This window comes from Oncorhynchus tshawytscha, linkage group LG17, assembly GCF_018296145.1.
Source record: "Oncorhynchus tshawytscha isolate Ot180627B linkage group LG17, Otsh_v2.0, whole genome shotgun sequence".
In the NCBI taxonomy this organism is placed as follows: domain Eukaryota; kingdom Metazoa; phylum Chordata; class Actinopteri; order Salmoniformes; family Salmonidae; genus Oncorhynchus; species Oncorhynchus tshawytscha.
The window spans coordinates 3,333,519-3,354,802 of NC_056445.1; the positions used below are offsets into that span (position 1 = coordinate 3,333,519).

At 42.9% G+C, this 21,284-nt stretch overlaps 1 protein-coding gene across 2 annotated transcripts in view; it reads right to left on the minus strand.

The window, feature by feature from the left end:
- st6gal1 (ST6 beta-galactosamide alpha-2,6-sialyltranferase 1) overlaps window positions 1-21,284 on the minus strand; it is a 157,415-nt gene that overhangs the window by 20,284 nt on the left and 115,847 nt on the right. For both annotated transcript variants that reach the window (XM_042300029.1, XM_042300030.1), the window contains exon 8: window positions 1,072-1,246. In XM_042300029.1, coding sequence (XP_042155963.1) covers window positions 1,072-1,246 — 175 coding nt within the window. The remainder of the gene's footprint in view (window positions 1-1,071; window positions 1,247-21,284) is intronic.

A 21,284-nucleotide genomic window follows, 5' to 3' on the forward strand; every position in this document is an offset into this window, starting at 1 on the left:
ACCCACTCCAATTCGCATACCGCCCCAACAGATCCATAGATGATGTAATCTCTATTGCACCCACACTGACATTTCCCACCTGGACAAAAGGCACACCGACGTGAGAATGCTGTTCATTGAATAGACCTCTGCGTTCAACACCATTGTGCCCTCCAAGCTCATCACTAAGCTAAGGACCCTGGACTTCCTGACAGGCCGCCCCTAGGTAATGAGGGTAGGCAACAGCACATCCACCACGCTGACCCTCAACACGGGAGCCCCTCAGGGTGCATGTTTAGTCCCCTCCAGTACTCTCTGTTCACCCATGACTGTGTGGCCATGCACGACTCCAACACTAGTATTAAATTAACCGATGACGAAACCAGGCAGTGTGGTTCCAGGACAACAACCTCTCGCTCAACGTCAGCAGGAAAAGGAGCTAATTGTGGACTACATGAAACGGAGGGCCGAGCACGCCCCCATCCACATCGATGGGTCTGTTGTGGAACAAGGTCGAGAGCATCAAGTTCCTCGAAGTCCACATCACCAAGAAAGTATCATGGTCCACACACTTCCCATCAGGAGGCTGAAAAAAGATTTGAGCCTAAAAATCCCTTGCCACCCAAGTCATAGACTGTTCTTTCTACTACCGCATGGCAAGCAGTACCGATGCATCTAGTCTGGAACCAACAGGACCCTGAACAGCTTCTACCCCCAAGCTATAAAACTGCTAAATAGTTAGTTAAATAGTTAACCAAAAGCTACCCGGAATATCTGCATAGACCCTTTAATCTCTTTTGACTCATCACATACGCTACTGTTACTGTTCATTAGTTATCCCTTTGCCTAGTCACTTCATCCCTACCTACCTCAATTACCTTATATCCCTGCACTTTTACTGGTACCCCGTGTACCAGTATATTTTCTCTCTGCAATGTTTGGAAGGGCCCATCAGTAAGCAGTCTACACCTGTTGTTTATGAAGCATGTGACAAATGCAATTTGATATGATAGACTATTGAGTTCTACCCCTGATCTGCCTTGATCTCTATATGGTAACCAAAAGGTTAGTAGAATTCACTGTATAGTTTACCCAGCAGTCCAGAGGAGGGTGGGTTCTTCTGGATGGGCTCGGCCATGTTGTCCTGGATTCGCTGCCAGAGCTGCCACTCAAAGCTGGGGTGCAGGATGTAGAAGGGCTGGAGGGGGTGGAGCCTCCTGTACCGCTGGTACTGGGCGAAGATGGGGTAGTCAGTCTTGTTGTACCACTGAGAAAGGGCAGTGGGTGGGGGTAAGGGAGATAGAAGAGAGAGAAATGGATGGGTGGGGAGGAGAGAAGATGAGAAAGCAACAGGGATCAAGTGGAGTATTTAAGAAAAGGTTTTTGTGTTGGTACTTTCTGTCCATGTTATTTAAATTGAATATTCAACAACATCTACCGCTGCCTAGTTAGGATTTGGCACTCACTGTCACAGCCAGGTTCCATTCCCAGTCAGGGACCTACTCTTTTAAGCATTATATTCTACTGTGTACACACTATGCTGTATTCTGTTCAAGTCAACATAGATATATATATATTTTCCCCCCTTTATTTATCTAGGCAAGTCAGTTAAGAACAATTCCTTATTTACAATGACAGTCTAGGAACAGTGAGTTAAATGCCTTTTTCAGGGGCAGAACAACAGATTTTTACCTTATCAGCTCAGGGATTCGATCTAGCAACCTTTCGGTACTGGCCCAACACTCTACACACTAGGCTACCTGCCACCCCTAATTTGATATTCATATTCATTTTTTCACACACCTAAGTAAACACATTCATTTATTTGGATGTGAAAAGTGGTAGTAACATTGTAAACAAAATGGTGGACTCATTTATTGAACCTTTATTTAAGCAGGAAGTCATCCTGAGTCCACTGTCTTTTTCACAGATGAGCCCTGCATGATATGGAGGACCAAAGCTGCCGTAATTAGAATGAAATGAATAAATAGATAAATGCAGACAAATAGATAAAAACATGAATATGTAAATAAATCCACACATAAAGAGATAAAAGGAGCACAGGCTGCCAGTTGGGGGCACACTGAGCTTCCAGGGAGGGCCGGCAGTCACCATGCCCCCCCCATAACGTCACATTCACTCAACCCAACAAACCCTTTACTCCAACAGTTAAAGCCACAGAGACTCATGGCTGCCCCCCTCCCCTTTTCCCCAGCCTCTCTGTCAACTACAACTGTGTGTTACATTCCCCCAGCTACCTCCACGACACATCCCTCCGTGAGCCTGGCTGCGCCCCCCCAGCCCAGTTACCCCAGATGGGAGAGGAAAGGACACTGTCTGCAGTGAGGGAGATATGGTGGAGGAACTGTGTTCATCTTGACCCGAGCAGCAGGAATGGTTGTGGCAGTTGCTGTTTGAATTCAGAGACAGCTTTGCGCTGAGCGAGGAAGAGGTGGGTCAGACTCATCTGGTGCAGCATGAGATCGACACAGGTGATGTCCCGCTGACACGCCAGGAGGTATCCATCATTCCCTTCATGGGTGCCAGCTAACCTGTGACTGTGCAGAGCTGCACAGTTGTGGGCTCCAACCTGGCACAATATCTGTCCTCACCAGGGTTACTGTGGACCCAGTGTCCACCAGGGCAGAGCAGGGCACCCCCCCCCCCACTCACAGTAACAAGGACATGACAAAAGTCCCAAACACAGGTCCAGCCTACCACCACAACAGGCTCCATCAGCTTGCCACCGTCTGCATCTGGGGGAAGTGGAGCCTTGCTTCCACGTCTGTGCCGGTGGGCTCCTCCTGAAGATGATGGTGGTTGGGAAAGAGAGCCAGGGGTCCGCACTTCCCGGGCTATGCAGACCCCAAGTCGATTCCCTGAGCTCTGGGGGACATGGGGCGAACTTGCTGCAGATGGCCTGGCTGGCCACACCCCCAGCAGACCCTGGGACCAGGGCGTGTGTTTCGTGTTGCCTGTAGCGACACAGCACGAATTAGTTCAGTCATTTCAGCCAACAATGCAGGCTTTTCCGGCTCTGGGCTGCTCTGCCCCCCAGCCCACACAGTGGGTCTGTCTCCCTGCACTCCCACCAAAGCCCCAGTTGAAGCTCCAGCCCACACCAGCTCCCTCTCCATAGCCATCTCCAAGGCTATCTGCAATGACTCAGGATGAGCCAGCTGGGCCTGTATGCGCAGCTACGTTCGAGAGAGCGCCTGTATGAACTGGTCCCGTGCTAGCTCGCTCTGCACGCAGCCCGGGCTGTACACACTGTCCAAAGCGCCTCCTCAGTGCTCCCACTAAAGACCAAAAATCACGTCTGTCGGGGCTAATCAATATCAAACAGGCCAGAGCATCATCCGTGAGTCACAAAGCCAACTGCAGTGCCCTATCTTCATTTGACCACCCCCCAAAAATGAGCTAACAGTTCAAACTGAGCATGAAAAGCTTCCACCTTTCCGCCTTACCAGAATACTTCAGGGTCTTAAAACCTGTTTGGGATAGGGGGCAGCATTTTCACAGAAACCTCCTGCTACTCAGGCCAAGAAGCTAATATATGCATAGTATTAGTAGTATTGGATAGAAAACACTCAAAGTTTCTAAAACTGTTTGAATGATGCCCGTGAGTATAATAACAGAACTCATATGGCAGGCGAAAACCTGAGACATATCCAACCAGGAAGTGGGAAATCTGAGGTTTGTAGTTTTTCAACTCATTGCCTGTCGAATATACAGTGTCTATGGGGTCATATTGCACTTCCTAAGGCTTCCACTAGACCGTTGTTTGAGGCTTCTACTGTGAAGTGGGGGCAAATGAGAACTGATTCAACCAGAGGCCTGCCAGAGTGCCATGAGCGGATCACGCACACATACGTGAGAGCGACCTGCAATTCCATTGCAATTCTAAAGACAAAGGAATTCTCCGGTTGGAACATTATTGAAGATTTATGTTAAAAACATCCTAAAGATTGATTCTATACTTCGTTTGACATGTTTCTACGAACTGTAATATGACTTTTTGAACTTTTCGTCTGAACTTTCATCTGGACTTGCCCGCACCTCGTGAGCTTGGATTTGTTTACCAAACGCGAAAAAAAACAGGTAATTGGACATAAATTATGGACTTTATTGAACAAAACAAACATTTATTGTGGAATTGTTATTCCTGGGAGTGCATTCGGATGAAGATCATCAAAGGTAAGTGAATATTTATAACACTATTTCTATTTTTTACAACACTATTTTACTGACTCCACAACATGGCAGGTATCTGCATGTCTTGTTTTTGTGTCTGAGCGCCGTATATCTATAATTCTGTGCATAATAGTTGTATCTTTTATCAAAGTTTATTATGAGTATTTCTGTAAATTGATGTGGCTCTCTGAAAATTCGCCGGATGTTTTCGAGGCACAATATTACTGACCATAAAGCGCCAATGTAAACTGAGATTTTTGAATATAAATATGAACTTTATCGAACAAAACATACACGAGCCTGAGAAGTTTTAACAGATACGGATGCAATCGGGACCTGGGTCGCCACCATGTTTTTTTACATCCTGAGCCCCAGATTCCTCGTCCCACCATGTCGACGTCACCCCTTCAGTCCGCCCACCAGAATCCGCACGAAGCACAGTCGACGAAGCACTCATGCCCGCTTCAGCCGCCATCATTCTTTTGTCCTCCCTCAAGCAGCCTCTGTGCTCCGACGCCCTGGCGATCTCCTCAGCCAGATCCCACGTCCATGCACACGCACCTCCTTGGCCATAATCGTCCCCTACCTCCACCTTCACTTTGGGATTCCCTCGAAGCATTTCCAACCCCCGTTCTCACATACGTTAGCTAACCATGGAAGTCATATTACCGGAACCCAAACCGGCTGCACGCGTGAGCCATCGTGCACTATCATGCATAAATGTATTTTGTCCCCCTACACCAAATGCGATCATGACACGCAGGTTAAAATATCAAAACAAACTCTGAACCAATGACATTAATTTGGGGACAGGTCGAAAAGCATTAAACATGTATGGCAATTTAGCTAGTTAGCTTGCACTTGCTAGCTAATTTGTCCTATTTAGCTAGCTTGCTATTGCTAGCTAATTTGTCCTGGGATATAAACATTGAGTTGTTATTTTACCTGAAATGCACAATTAATCCACACATTAAAATGGCCAACCAAATCGTTTCTAGTTATCTCTCCTCCTTCCAGGCTTTTTCATCTTTGAACTTATATGGTGATCGGCATCTAAACTTTCATATTATTACCATGACGACCTGCAAAACATTTCGTCTTTCAATCACCGACGTGGGTATAACCAATGAGGAGATGGCACGTGGGTACCTGCTTCTACAAACCAATGAGGAGATGGGAGAGGCAGGACTTGCAGCGTGATCTGCATCAGAAATATAACTGATATATATATAATATAACTGATTCTATTTTTAGCCCTTGGCAACGCAGATGCTTGTTGGCATGCGCGAGCAGTGTGAGTGCCATAATTGAATAACATGGATTTCAACATTTATTTTGCGACTCTCGCAAACTCAACTTGTCCGGTCTGGTCAGCAAGTAACTTTTTATCAACGTTTTTACTTCTGACACCAATGTATTGACCTGACTAGATCATAAACGAACAATTGTCCAGACAGGGGATTGAGTTTACGAATTGACGGTTTATTAACCCAACTTCACACCGGCCACTGTTTGGCCGTAGCCCCCGCCAAATAAATGAAGGATACCCTATAAAACAACCGTGACCTTGTGAAAGTCAGACATAAGTGAGAGAACAATGGCTAAACCTGGTCTTAACTTCCAATGCTCCATCCCCCTGCCTAACCCCCTCCACCAACGACCAGAATGGCCGGCATCAGAACATTCCAGGCATTCCTGTGATTGGCAGATAGCAGGTTGATTGGCATGGCGGACCCCGCGAACACTGGATGCTGGTAAGTACAACACAACCAACTAATAGCCTAACACATAACACACAGTTAACTGTCTGTGCTGGTCGCTACACTATGCTGCTGTGACCCACGTGCACCATAAAACACACACAAATACAATTTCCTTCCTTGACATAGAAACAGGTGAACAGTTTTGGAACACTGAGCCATTGAGCCGTTGATTGCATTAGGTGGCTGTGTTACAAGTGGGTTGCTTCTGACAATAAGGCACCGGACTACAACCATATAGTTTTGAACCTATAAGACAAAGGGATGAAAGTAGGCAGGAGCCGACGAGAGGAATGTCCAGAAAGGCATGGTAAACTAACATTACTGAGCATCAAGCTAGCTAGCTTGGCTACAACTGATAAAGATGAGTTGGCTAGCTAGCTGTGTTTCATAGCCAGACTTAGTTTTACATTTAGCTTGCTAGCTAATGAACTTAACAACAATTATCAAAAAACATTATTTTCTAGGTAGCTCAATATTTGTCAGATGTAAAGCAAGCAGGATCGTGGCATGTCAGAAGCAATGCATGTTAGCTAACTCATGTTAACTAGATCACTTATTAAATAATAGTGGATACTTAATAAGCTAGCAGCTAGCTAATTACAGTCAAGTAAGGAGGAGCATGTTGTCATGATGGAATAAATTCACCTAGCTACGTGAAGCTAGCCACAATATAGATTAGCCACAATAGTTGCATTTACTGTTTAACTTAGGAAATGTTAGTGAGATATGGCATGGTGCCATAAAAGAAAATAATAGTTTAACTAGCTATAACATCTCATGTATATGTAATTTCTCATAGCCGTTATCAGAAAATGGCATGCATACTCAGATCTATTGTCATTTAAAGACATACATGTGAAATATGGATACTGATACATGAATCATAAATACAGGTACCATTTTCTTGTTAGTCTCTGCAGGTTGGTCATCTGATTTCTTGGAGCCAGGTGGAGATAGATGAAACCATACTGCAAGGCAGGACATTTCTCTGCTTCCAGGTTGAGGCTTGCTACCAGCAGGAACATGGAGCACTCTCTCAGTAAGTCATGATATTATTATTTTCCTTTACATTGCATGATACTAGGCAGGAGGCCCTGGGCCAGTGGGAGGTCAGGGCTCACTCTCTTTCTAGCACGCACTATCCTTCTAGCACGCAAGAGCCTTCTAACCAATGACCTGCAATCTCTCCAGAGCACAGAATAGTAAGCTACACTCATATGCACCATGTAAACCACTGTGGCAGTCTGCCTGTGTGATGACAGTATATTATCCACAGCCACTGGTTGGATTAGATTTATCATACTCATTCCAAATTTCATGCTCTCTCCTCCCTGTAAAAGTCTCTCAGACTTTTATCAAAACTAACACGTGTCCATCCTCCTTTCCCAAGGTGAGTCTGCAGGGCTATGGAACTCTAGAAGAGCAGATCAAAACTCCTGCCACCCTGTTGTCAGCTATATGCTTTTCCTGAGGAAGGATGCAACTATCAAGGCTTTTAAAGGCTGCATTTTGGGGGTGACCAAATGCAATAAAGTTTTGTATAAACTCGTGAAAATGTTGTTAGATTACAAAATAATAACATTTTTGTCACCAACTTTTACTAACATCTGTGGTAACTGAAACAAAGACAGCTTGGAGCTTATGATTCAGATGGTCTAAAGTAAATGCAAGTCTCATGTCCAGGGTGAATACATTTTTATTAATGTATATCAGACATCACACAGGTGTGTCAACTAATATATACTACCGTTCAAAAGTTCGGGGTCACTTAGAAATGTCCTTGTTTTTGAAAGAAAAGCAATTTTTTTGTTCATTAAAATAACATCAAAATTGATCAGAAATACAGTGTAGACATTGTTAATGTTGTAAATGACTGTTGTAGCTGCGGCACTCCAGGAACAGGGTTGCCTAGCCCTTCTCTAGGGTCCTTCAGCACTCCAGGAACAGGGTTGTCTACCCCTGCTCTAGGGTCCTGCAGCACTCCAGGAACAGGGTTGTCTACCCCTGCTCTAGGGTCCTGCAGCACTCCAGGAACAGAGTTGCCTACCCCTGCTCCAGGGTCCTGCAGCACTCCAGAAACAGGGTTGCCCACCCCTGCTCTAGGGTCCTGTGGTGAAAGGACTGCTGTGCAAGGTATAAGGCAACAGATTTCTTCCAGGGCCCATATTCACAAAGCGTCACAGAGTAGGGATAGTGATCTAGGATAACCCTCCAACGTGTCAATGTAATTGTACTCAGTGTGAAGGCAAAACTTATTCTAAAATCACTACTATGAAATTCTTTGTGAATATGGGCCCTGCCCAGCAGCATACTGGCCTGTCAGCAATGCCAAATGCAAACAAAACATGAAAAAGAATGATGTTAGTCAGTTAACTTAATGAAACACTAATGTAAATGTGCACAAGCCACCTAATCAGCCAAATTATATGAAAACAACACAGCCTATTTGCAGTAAAACAAGGACAGGCATTTTTCATGCCGGGCAAGGGAACAAAGTAGTTTGACAAAAACTGCTCAAATCTTCAGTACCTACCTACCAATATAACTATAAATTATATAACTAGTTTTTCTTTTCTAGAACTCTAGCTAGAGTCCACTTAGCTAGCTAGCTAAGGTGAACTGTTGGTGGGGGCTAGCTAGCTAAGGTGAACTCTGTTGGTGGGGGTAAGATAATGTTAAACTAGCTTTCCCCCAGCAGTTTCAAGATAGCAGGCTTGTTAATTGTATTTTAATCAACTTTATCAATCAGATGAATAGCTATCAAATATATTCGTTCACCTACGTGTCCCTTCTTCGATGAGGTTGGCATCCAATAAAGGTTGCATTACCGCCACCTGCTGGACTGGAGTGTACCTCCCTTATACTTTTCTTTAAAATAACTATAACTGTATTTAAATACAGTTGAAGTTGAAAGTTTGCATACACATTTAAACTATGCAATACAACAAAAAATATGTTTGAAAAAATTATAAATTATAATAATAAAAAAAGAATGAGACATTGGGTCATATGGTCACCTGCCGTAGGCTACATATTATACATTAAGTGTGAAACTTAAGGATTATATAGAGATGCAATCGATGTGAGGGGAGTTCCTCCATATAATCAATAAAAGGTTTCCAAATTCTGTAAAATGTCTTCGTTCCTCAAGCAGTAAGTCATTTTCTACAGTGGGATACAATTATTAACTTCTGATAGCCAGATTGCAACTGGCAGGGGGAATCCGATTTCCATTTCAAGTCAATACATTTCTTGGCAATCGCTAGCAATATTTCTGTTAGCTTTATAGTATGGCTTTGCCTAAGTTTGGAATGAGTAAAGTCACCCAGTAGACAGACCTCAGGGCCTAAAGGGAATACAACCCTGTGAATTGAGGATATGGTATCGCATCCCCCTGCCAGAAACGGTGTAGTTTTGAACACTGCCAAGTGGAATGTAGGAATGTTCCATCATCTGTATCTGGAGTTCAATGTGGAAGTAACACCATCCCTGCATAGGTCACTCCATAGACCCTCTCCATAGACCCTCATCAAGATTAATACTCAGATCTTTTCCCCATCTAAGTCAGGGTTTATCTAGCTCAGGCAGTGGTAGTCCTGACATAAGAGCATCGTAAACACAGGAAATGGTCACGAACAGTGGTTGGTCTGCGTGGCAGAGTTGTTCAATAGGTGACATCTTAGGTAGGTTCCATTGTCCCTTGAGAGTCACCCTAATAAAGTTTCGTAGTTGTAGGTAGCTAAAGAAGTCCCTGTTAGACAAGTGTTATTTCTGTTTCAGCTGATCAAAAGACATAAGAACTCCCTCCTCATAACAATGTTACAGAAGAGTGATACCCTTATCAGACCATGGTCTAAAGTTACTATTCTGGAAAAACATAGGAATCAATCTATTGTTCCATAGAGGGGTTTTAGGGGAAAGAAATTCCTCTCGTCTGAACAGCTCATGCGGTTTGCACCATGCCAGGACAGAATGTATAATTAAAAGGTTGTCTGATAGTTTTTTATAGATTTATTGTCCCATTTGTAAAACAAGTCTGACCCAGTGTCCTCATTTACCTCAAACTTTTCAATGTTCAACCATGAAGGAGAAGGACCATTGTCAAACCTCTGAGCCAGAAATCGAGACTGTGCAACCCAGTAGTACATTCTGAAATTGGGGAGGTTTAAGCCCAGTTGACCAAAGTCAAGGGTCAGTTTGTCCAGGCTAACTCTAGGGGTTTTGCCGTGCCAGATAAACCGTCTGGTCAGCTTGTCGACAGAGGAAAATATTGTTACGGGCACAGGGATGGGGATGGGGAGAGATTGAAACAAATGTAGAAATCTGGGCAGGACATTCATTTTAATTACATTAATATTACCCAGTAGAGTGAGAGGCAAGTCCATTCATTGACACAGGTTACGCTCCACCTTTTGCAACAAGCTGGCCAGATTGAGTTTATAGAGGTTGTTCAGGTTACCATCCACCATTATGCCCAAATATGTGAAGCCCATAGGTGACCATCTAATAAGGAAACTTATGCCTGATGTTATGATGGTCAAAGACAGACAACGGTAAGATTTCGCTTTTATCAAAATTGACCTTATATCCAGAGAAAGAACTATAAGACTGTAATAGGTTCTGTAAATGAGAGAGGGAATGTTCCGGGTTCGTTAGAAATAAGATGAGGTCGTCCGCAAAGAGTGATAACTTATGGGTATGGGGGCCCACCTCAAAGCCATGTACAGTGCCTTGCGAAAGTATTCGGCCCCCTTGAACTTTGCGACCTTTTGCCACATTTCAGGCTTCAAACATAAAGATATAAAACTGCATTTTTTTGTGAAGAATCAACAACAAGTGGGACACAATCATGAAGTGGAACGACATTTATTGGATATTTCAAACTTTTTTAACAAATCAAAAACTGAAAAATTGGGCGTGCAAAATTATTCAGCCCCTTTACTTTCAGTGCAGCAAACTCTCTCCAGAAGTTCAGTGAGGATCTCTGAATGATCCAATGTTGACCTAAATGACTAATGATGATAAATACAATCCACCTGTGTGTAATCAAGTCTCCGTATAAATGCACCTGCACTGTGATAGTCTCAGAGGTCCGTTAAAAGCGCAGAGAGCATCATGAAGAACAAGGAACACACCAGGCAGGTCCGAGATACTGTTGTGAAGAAGTTTAAAGCCGGATTTGGATACAAAAAGATTTCCCAAGCTTTAAACATCCCAAGGAGCACTGTGCAAGCGATAATTTTGAAATGGAAGGAGTATCAGACCACTGCAAATCTACCAAGACCCGGCCGTCCCTCTAAACTTTCAGCTCATACAAGGAGAAGACTGATCAGAGATGCAGCCAAGAGGCCCATGATCACTCTGGATGAACTGCAGAGATCTACAGCTGAGGTGGGAGACTCTGTCCATAGGACAACAATCAGTCGTATATTGCACAAATCTGGCCTTTATGGAAGAGTGGCAAGAAGAAAGCCATTTCTTAAAGATATCCATAAAAAGTGTCGTTTAAAGTTTGCCACAAGCCACCTGGGAGACACACCAAACATGTGGAAGAAGGTGCTCTGGTCAGATGAAACCAAAATTGAACTTTTTGGCAACAATGCAAAACGTTATGTTTGGCGTAAAAGCAACACAGCTCATCACCCTGACCACACATCCCCACTGTCAAACATGGTGGTGGCAGCATCATGGTTTGGGCCTGCTTTTCTTCAGCAGGGACAGGGAAGATAGTTAAAATTGATGGGAAGATGGATGGAGCCAAATACAGGACCATTCTGGAAGAAAACCTGATGGAGTCTGCAAAAGACCTGAGACTGGGACGGAGATTTGTCTTCCAACAAGACAATGATCCAAAACATAAAGCAAAATCTACAATGGAATGGTTCAAAAATAAACATATCCAGGTGTTAGAATGGCCAAGTCAAAGTCCAGACCTGAATACAATCGAGAATCTGTGGAAAGAACTGAAAACTGCTGTTCACAAATGCTCTCCATCCAACCTCACTGAGCTCGAGCTGTTTTGCAAGGAGGAATGGGAAAAAATGTCAGTCTCTCGATGTGCAAAACTGATAGAGACATACCCCAAGCGACTTACAGCTGTAATCGCAGCAAAAGGTGGCACTACAAAGTATTAATTTAAGGGGGCTGAATAATTTTGCACGCCCAATTTTTCAGTTTTTGATTTGTTAAAAAAGTTTGAAATATCCAATAAATGTCGTTCCACTTCATGATTGTGTCCCACTTGTTGTTGATTCTTCACAAAAAAATACAGTTTTATATCTTTATGTTTGAAGCCTGAAATGTGGCAAAAGGTCGCAAAGTTCAAGGGGGCCGAATACTTTCGCAAGGCATTGTATGTCAGGGCACGTTCCAATAGCCTCAGCCAGTTCGATAGCGAGGGCAAAGAGGTGGGGTTTGTGCTGCTACCATGTTGTTGTTGACCAACAGGGGGAGACATGACTGTAGTCTCTTATAGAGCATTCTTGGTGACCAGTTTACAATCTGTATTAAGGACAGAGATTGGTCTATAGGAGGCGCACTTTAATGGTTTTTCCCTTTCTTGTGAATTACTGACTCTGGAAAACAGTTTTAAGCACCTCCGTAAGGTAGGGTACCAACAGCTCCTTAAATTCTTTATAGAACTCTGGAGGGGGATTTAAATCCAGGGGATTTATTAGAAGGCCTCCAACAATTCAGGGACTGAAGACTTTCCTAAGGCACTCTTTGTCTTCCTCTGACCGTCATGGGAGTTTGAGAGAGGAGAGAAAAGAGTTGATCTCTGATAGATCATTGCTTGATTGGGAAGTATAGAGGTCCTCGTAATGTTTCTTAAAAGTATCATTCATTTCAGTAGGGTCGAAAGATATCTCATTTGTAAGAGTTTCTATAGCCTTAATTGTCCTACTACATTCCTCTGCTTTCAGTTGCCATTCCAATACTTTGTGTGCTTTCCCTCCAAGCTCGTAGTAATGCTGTTTTGATTTAGTGACGGCCTTCTCAGCTTGATACGTGTTCAGAGTACTATATTTCAGGTTCTTTAGCTCAGAGATTTCAGATTCAAGGGTATTCATTTTCGCACTGTGTTTTCTCTTCAAGTCTTTAGTGTAGGAAACATTCTGTCCCCTCAGATAGGCATCAATTATTGTAGGTACACTTGCACAAAGTCAGGGATTTTATAGGCATATAAAATGATTAAACAATTATGTGTATGATTAAACAATTATACCAAACAGGTGCTAATGATCATCAATTCAATATGTAGGTTGAAACACAATCATTAACTGAAACAGAAACAGCTGTGTAGAAGGAATAAAACTGGATGAGGAACAGCCAAACTCAGTTTAGAAGGTGAGGTTGCTGAAGACAGTTTACTGTCAAAAGTCATACACCATGGCAAGACTGAGCACAGCAACAAGACACAAGGTAGTTAAACTGCATCAGCAAGGTCTCTCCCAGGCAGACATTTCAAGGCAGACAGTGGTTTCCTTTGAAGAAGCACAAAGAAACGGGCAACGTTGAGGACCGTAGACGCAGTGGTTGGCCAAGGAAACTTACTGAAGCAGATGAAAGACACATCATGCTTACTTCCCTTCGCAATCAGAAGATGTCCAGCAGTGCCATCAGCTCAGAATTGGCAGAAAACAGTGGGACCCTGGTACACCCATCTACTGTCCGGAGAAGTCTGGTCAGAAGTGGCCAAAAAGCCATACCTCTGACATGGAAACAAGGCCAAGCGACTCAACTATGCACGAAAACACAGGAACTGGGGAACAGAAAAATGGCAGCAGGTGCTCTGGACTGATGAGTCCAAATGTGAAATATTTGGCTTTAGCCAAAGGCTGGAGAGCGGTACACGAATGAGTGTCTGCAGGCAACAGTGAAACATGGTGAAGGTTCCTTGCAAGTTTGGGACTGCATTTCTGCACATGGAGTTTAGGATTTGGTCAGAATTAATGGTCTCCTCAATGCTGAGAAGTACAGGCAGATACTTATCCATCATGCAATACCATCAAGGAGGCATCTGATTGGCCCCAAATGTATTCTGCAGCATGACAATGACCTCAAACATACAGCGAAAGTCATTAATTCCTATCTTCAGCGTAAAGAAGAACAAGGAGTCCTGGAAGTGATGGTATGGCCCCCACAGAGCCCTGATCTCAACATCATTGAGTATTACTGGGATTACATAAAGAGATAGAAGCATCTGAGGCTGCCTAAATCCACAGTTATTCAACTGTGATTAGTTCTCCAAGATGTTTGGGCCAACCTACCTGCTGAGTTCCTTCAAAAACTGTGTACAAGTGTACCTACAGTGCCTTGCAAAAGTATTCACCCCCTTTGAGTTTTTCCTATTTTGTTGCATTACAACCTGTAATTTAAATATATTTTTATTTGGATTTCATGTAATGGGCATAATCAAAATAGTCCAAATTGGTGAAATGAAAAAAAAAGATTTGTTAAAAAAAAAGAAGTGCTGCGTACATATGTATTCACCCCCTTTGTAAAGAAGCACCTAAATAAGATCTGGTGCAACCAATTTTTTTATTTTATTTTACTAGGCAAGTCAGTTAAGAACAAATTCTTATTTTCAATGACAGCCTAGGAACTGCCTGTTCAAGGGCAGAACGACAGATTTGTACCTTGTCAGCTCGGGGATTCGAACTTGCAACCTTTCGGTTGCTAGTCCAATGCTCTAACCGCTAGGCTACCCTGCTACCCTTGGTATATATACACCTGTTCTGAAAGGCCCCAGAGTCTTCAACACCACTAAGCAAGGAGGACCAAGGAGCTCTCCAAACAGGTCAGGGACAAAGTTGTGGAGAAGTACAGATCAGGGTTGGGTTATTAAAAAATATCCAAAACTTTGAACATCCCACAGACCTCCAAGAGAGGGCCACCCACCAAAACTCTCAGACCAGGCATGGAGGTCATTAATCAGTGAGGCAACAAAGAGACCAAAGATAACCCTGAAGGAGCTGCAAAGCTCCACCGTGGAGATTGGAGTATAGGACCACTTTAAGCCGTACACTCCACAGAGTTGGGCTTTATGGAAGATATGCCAGAAAAAAGCCATTGCTTAAGAAACAAATAAGCAAACGTGTGGTGTTCGTCAAAAGACATGTCGGAGACTCCCCAAACATATGGAAGAAGGTATTCTGGTAAGAAGAGACAAAAATGTAGCTTTTTGGCCATCAAGGAAAAAGCTATGTCTGGCGCAAACCCAACACCTCTCATCACCCCAAGAATAGCTTCCCCACATTGAAGAATGGTGGTGGCAGCATCATGCTGTGGGGATGTTTTTTATTGACAGGGACTGGGAAACTGGTCAGAATTGAAGGAATGATGGATGGCGCTAAATACAGGGAAATGCTTGAGGGAAACCTGTTTCAGTCTTCCAGAGATTTGAGACTGGGACGGAGGTTCACCTTCCAGCAGGACAATGACCCTAAGCATACTGCTTAAGCAACACTCAAGTGGTTTAAGGGGAAACATTTAAATGTCCTGGAATGCCCCCCCCAGCAGCTAGATGTGCCAAGCTTATAGAGACATACCCCAAGAAACTTGCAGCTGTAATTGCTGCAAAAGGTGGCTCTACAAAGTATTGACTTTTGGGGGAGGGGGTGTTAAAGTTTTCAATTTTTTTGTCTCATTTCTTGTTTGTTTCACAATAAAATAAATGTTACATCTTCAAAGTGGTAGGCATGTTGTGTAAATCAAATGATACAACCCCCCAAAAAAAAACATTTTAATTCCAGGTTGTAAGGCAACAAAATAGTATTCACCCCTTTGGCATTTTTCCTTTCGCACGCCACTGTAGAAGAATTGATGCTGTTTTGAAGGCAAATGATGTAGATTTTTCTTCTGTTCACTCACTTTGCATTTTGTTTTTGCATACCTTCCCAAAACTTTTGCACAGTACTGTATATGCTCCATTTACCTTAGTAGGAATGGAGATTGATAATACCAGAGGAGAATGGTCACGAAGCAATCTGGGGAGATACTCTGTATCTAACACTGATGGTGCTTTAGCAACCTGAAGGAAGGAAGAAATTCCGAATAAACTGAAGTTGAAGTTAGGAGCATAAATATTCAATTGGGTCCAAGACTCCGAATACATATGCCTTTGCACCAAAACAAACCAGCCTTAGGGATCAGACATGATGTTGCTGACACAGAAGGGAATGTGTTTACTTATCAAAATTGCAGTTCCTCTTGCTTTGAAGTTAAAAGAGGATGTGAATACTTGTCCGACCCATTCCCTCATTCATTTCTTGTGTTCGCTGGCTGTAAGATCTGTTTCTTGCAAAAACACAATGTCAGCCTTTAATTTCTTAAGGTATGTATAGACTATTTTCCTCTAAACTGTGCTGTTAAGACCTTTTACTTTGAATGTGACATACAGTGCCTTGCGAAAGTATTCGGCCCCCTTGAACTTTGCGACCTTTTGCCACATTTCAGGCTTCAAACATAAAGATATAAAACTGTATTTTTTTGTGAAGAATCAACAACAAGGGGGACACAATCATGAGGTGGAACGACATTTATTGGATATTTCAAACTTTTTTAACAAATCAAAAACTGAAAAATTGGACGTGCAAAATTATTCAGCCCCCTTAAGTTAATACTTTGTAGCGCCACCTTTTGCTGCGATTACAGCTGTAAGTAGCTTGGGGTATGTCTCTATCAGTTTTGCACATCGAGAGACTGAAATTTTTTCCCATTCCTCCTTGCAAAACAGCTCGAGCTCAGTGAGGTTGGATGGAGAGCATTTGTGAACAGCAGTTTTCAGTTCTTTCCACAGATTCTCGATTGGATTCAGGTCTGGACTTTGACTTGGCCATTCTAACACCTGGATATGTTTATTTCTGAACCATTCCATTGTAGATTTAGCTTTATGTTTTGGATCATTGTCTTGTTGGAAGACAAATCTCCATCCCAGTCTCAGGTCTTTTGCAGACTCCATCAGGTTTTCTTCCAGAATGGTCCTTTATTTGGCTCCATCCATCTTCCCATCAATTTTAACCATCTTCCCTGTCCCTGCTGATGAAAAGCAGGCCCAAACCATGATGCTGCCACCACCATGTTTGACAGTGGGAATGGTGTGTTCAGGGTGATGAGCTGTGTTGCTTTTACGCCAAACATAATGTTTTGCATTGTTGCCAAAAAGTTCAATTTTGGTTTCATCTGACCAGAGCACCTTCTTCCACATGTTTGGTGTGTCTCCCAGGTGGCTTGTGGCAAACTTTAAACAACACCTTTTATGGATATCTTTAAGAAATGGCTTTCTTCTTGCCACTCTTCCATAAAGGCCAGATTTGTGCAATATACGACTGATTGTTGTCCTATGGACAGAGTCTCCCACCTCAGCTGTAGATCTCTGCAGTTCATCCAGAGTGATCATGGGCCTCTTGGCTGCATCTCTGATCAGTCTTCTCCTTGTATGAGCTGAAAGTTTAGAGGTACGGCCAGGTCTTGGTAGATTTGCAGTGGTCTGATACTCCTTCCATTTCAATATTATCGCTTGCACAGTGCTCCTTGGGATGTTTAAAGCTTGGGAAATCTTTTTGTATCCAAATCCGGCTTTAAACTTCTTCACAACAGTATCTCGGACCTGCCTGGTGGGTTCCTTGTTCTTCATGATGCTCTCTGCGCTTTTAACGGACCTCTGAGACTATCACAGTGCAGGTGCATTTATACGGAGACTTGATTACACACAGGTGGATTGTATTTATCATCATTAGTCATTTAGGTCAACATTGGATCATTCAGAGATCCTCACTGAACTTCTGGAGAGAGTTTGCTGCACTGAAAGTAAAGGGGCTGAATAATTTTGCACGCCCAATTTTTCAGTTTTTGATTTGTTAAAAAAGTTTGAAATATCCAATAAATGTCGTTCCACTTCATGATTGTGTCCCACTTGTTGTTGATTCTTCACAAAAAAATACAGTTTTATATCTTTATGTTTGAAGCCTGAAATGTGGCAAGAGGTCGCAAAGTTCAAGGGGGCCGAATACTTTCGCAAGGCACTGTATATTAGTGAATTATGCATGGGCTGGGTTTCTAATATACAACTGACTAGGAATTCCTCATATGTAAATAGTCAGGTAATGTTTCAACTTTAGTTTGAACACTGAAGTGACCTGTGTCTCTTTAAGAAGGAAATTACATTTAACATAGAAAAAAAACAGAAACCCCACCCATGCTGATTGTCGGACATAAACCACAATCCCAACAATCAAACATGAAAAGACTTGTAGAGATACGCTGTTGCTCGCTTTCCATCTTGCTCTTACTAGCTAAACCTTGGTGTAAACTAAAACCTACGAGCTCTCTAAGTTGAAAACAAACTTTGTGAATACACATTTATGGCTGAATATTTAAATGGGGAAAAAAGCAATAGGTCTAAGCCTACTAATTTGCCTAGCCCAGTGGATATTGACAAAACCAAGATACATTATCCTGTAAATCCCACCATTGAGAAAAAAAACTGTTGAAAATGTTCAAATCAACTGTAGCAACCAAATTGCGGGGTAAACAGATCCAAATTCCAAGTAGACATCAGGCGCTCAGTCCCAGGACAGCACAAACAAGAAAAACAACTATAAACTGCATCTTATCCCATGGATATTGTCAGGATTTGGCCAGGATTATTCAGGTTTTGGTCACTAGATGCCCCCATTGCGCTTTTTTGACCCTTTTGTTTTCCCTTGTTCTAGTTATTAGTTGCACCTGTGCCTCATTTCCCTTGATTGTATTTAAACCCTTAGTGTTCCTCAGTTCTTTGCTCTGTGTTTGTATGTTAGCACCCAGCCATGCTGTGAACTTTTGTTTCTCTAGTTGGGGAGGAACTCAATTTAACCTTGCGTAATACCCTAGATGCAGTTGCACCCCTAAAAACTAAAAACATTTGTCATAAGAAACTAGCTCCCTGGTATACAGAAAATACCCGAGCTCTGAAGCAGGCTTCCAGAAAATTGGAATGGAAATGGCGAGACACCAAACGGGAAGTCTAACGACTAGCTTGGAAAGACAGTACCGTGCAGTATCGAAGAGCCCCCAACTTAATTGAGGAAAAATTATTTTTGATACTGTCGCAAAGCTAACTAAAAAGCTGCATTCCCCAAGAGAGGATGGCTTTCACTTCAGCAGTAATAAATTCATTGAGGAAAAGATCATGATCATTAGAAAGCAAATTACAGACTCAACGTATTAAATCTGCGTATTCCTCCAAAGCTCAGTTGTCCTGAGTCTGCACAACTCTGCCAGGACGTAGGATCAAGAGAGACACAAGTGTTTTAGTACTATATCTCTTGACGAAAATAATCATGGCCTCTAAACCTTCAAGCTGCATACTGGACCCTATTCCAACTAAACTAATGAAAGAGATGCTTCCTGTGCTTGGCTCTCCTATGTTGAACATAATAAACGGCTTTCTATCCACCGGATGTGTACCAAACTCACTAGAAGTGGCAGTAATAAAGCCTCTCTTGAAAAAGCCAAACCTTGACCCAGAAAATATAAAAAATTATCGGCCTATATCGAATCTTTCATTCCTTTAAAAAAAAATGAAAAATCTGTTGCACAGCAACTCACTGCCTTCCTGAAGACAAACAATGTATACGAAATGCTTCAGTCTGGTTTTAGACCCCATCATAGCACTGAGACTGCAGGTGTGAAGGTGGTAAATGACCTTTTAATGGCGTAAGACCGAGACTCTGCATCTGTCTTCGTGCTCCTAGAACTTAGTGCTGCTTTTGATACCTTTGATCACCACATTCTTTTGGAGAGATTGGAAACTCAAATTGGTCTACACGGACAAATTCTGGCCTGGTTTAGATCTTATCTGTCGGAAAGATATCAGTTTGTCTCTGTGGTTTGTCCTCTGACAAATCAACTGTAAATTTCGGTGTTCCTCAAGGTTCCGTTTAGGACCACTATTGTTTTCACTATATATTTTACCTCTTGGGGATGTCATTCGAAAACATAATGTTAACTTTCACTGTTATGCGGATGACACACAGCTGTACATTTCAATGAAACATGGTGAAGCCCTAAAATTGCCCTCGCTAGAAGCCTGTGTTTCAGACATAAGGAAGTGGATGGCTGCAAATGTTCTACTTTTAAACTCGGACAAAACATAGATGCTTATTCTAGGTCCCAAGAAACAAAGATCTTCTGTTGAATCTGACAAATCTTGATCGTTGTACAGTCGTCTCAAATAAAACTCTGAAAGACCTCGGCGTTACTCTGGACCCTGATCTCTCTTTTGACGAACATTTCAAGACTGTTTCAAGGATGATGCAGAAAAATTAATCGATGCTTTTGTTACTTCTAGGTTCGACTACTGCAAGCTCTACTTTCTGGCTACCCGGATAAAGCACAAAATAAACTTCAGTTAGTGTTAAATACGGCTGCTAGAATCCTGACTAGAACCCCAAAATTTGATCATATTACTCCAGTGCCAGCCTCCCTTCCTTACCTCCTTTCCTGTTAAGGCAAGGGCAGATTTCAAGGTTTTACTGCTAACCTACAAAGCATTACATGGGCTTGCTCCTACCTATATTTCCGATTTGGTCCTGCCGTACATACCTACACGTACGCTACGGTCACAAGACGCAGGCCTCCTGATTGTCCCTAGAATTTCTAAGCAAACAGCTGGAGGCAGGGCTTTCTCCTATAGAGCTCCATTTTTATGGAATGGTCTGCCTACCCGTTAGAGACAGACTCGGCCTCAACCTTTAAGTCTTTACTGAAGATTCATCCCTTCGGTAGGTCCTATGATTGAGTGTAGTCTGGCCCAGGAGTGTGAAGGTGAACGGAAAGGCTCTAGAGCAACGAACCGCCCTTGCTGTCTTTGCCTAGCCGATTCCCCTCTCTCCACTGGGATTCTCTGCCTCTAACCCTATTACAGGGGCTGAGTCACTGGCTTACTGGTGGTCTTCCATGCCGTCCCTAAGAGGGGTGCATCACTTGAGTGGGTTGAGTCACTGATGTGATCTTCCTGTCTGGGTTGGCGCCCCCCCCCCCCTTGGGTTGTGCCGTGGCGGAGATCTTTGTGGGCTATATTCAGCCTTGTCTCAGGATGGTAAGTTGGTGGTTGAAGATATCCCTCTAGTGGTGTGGGCGCTGTGCTTTGGGGTTATATCCTGCCTGTTTGGCCCTGTTAGTTATAAAAAACTACAACTGTTCAAAGAACTGGGTGGGCTTGGCCTCTGGGTGGGCTTGTTGGTTATTACTGCATTGTCGGAACTAGAAGCACAAGCATTTCGCTACACTCGCATTAACATCTGCTAACCATGTGTATGTGACAAATACATTTTTTGATTTGATTTCGAAGGATTTGTCATG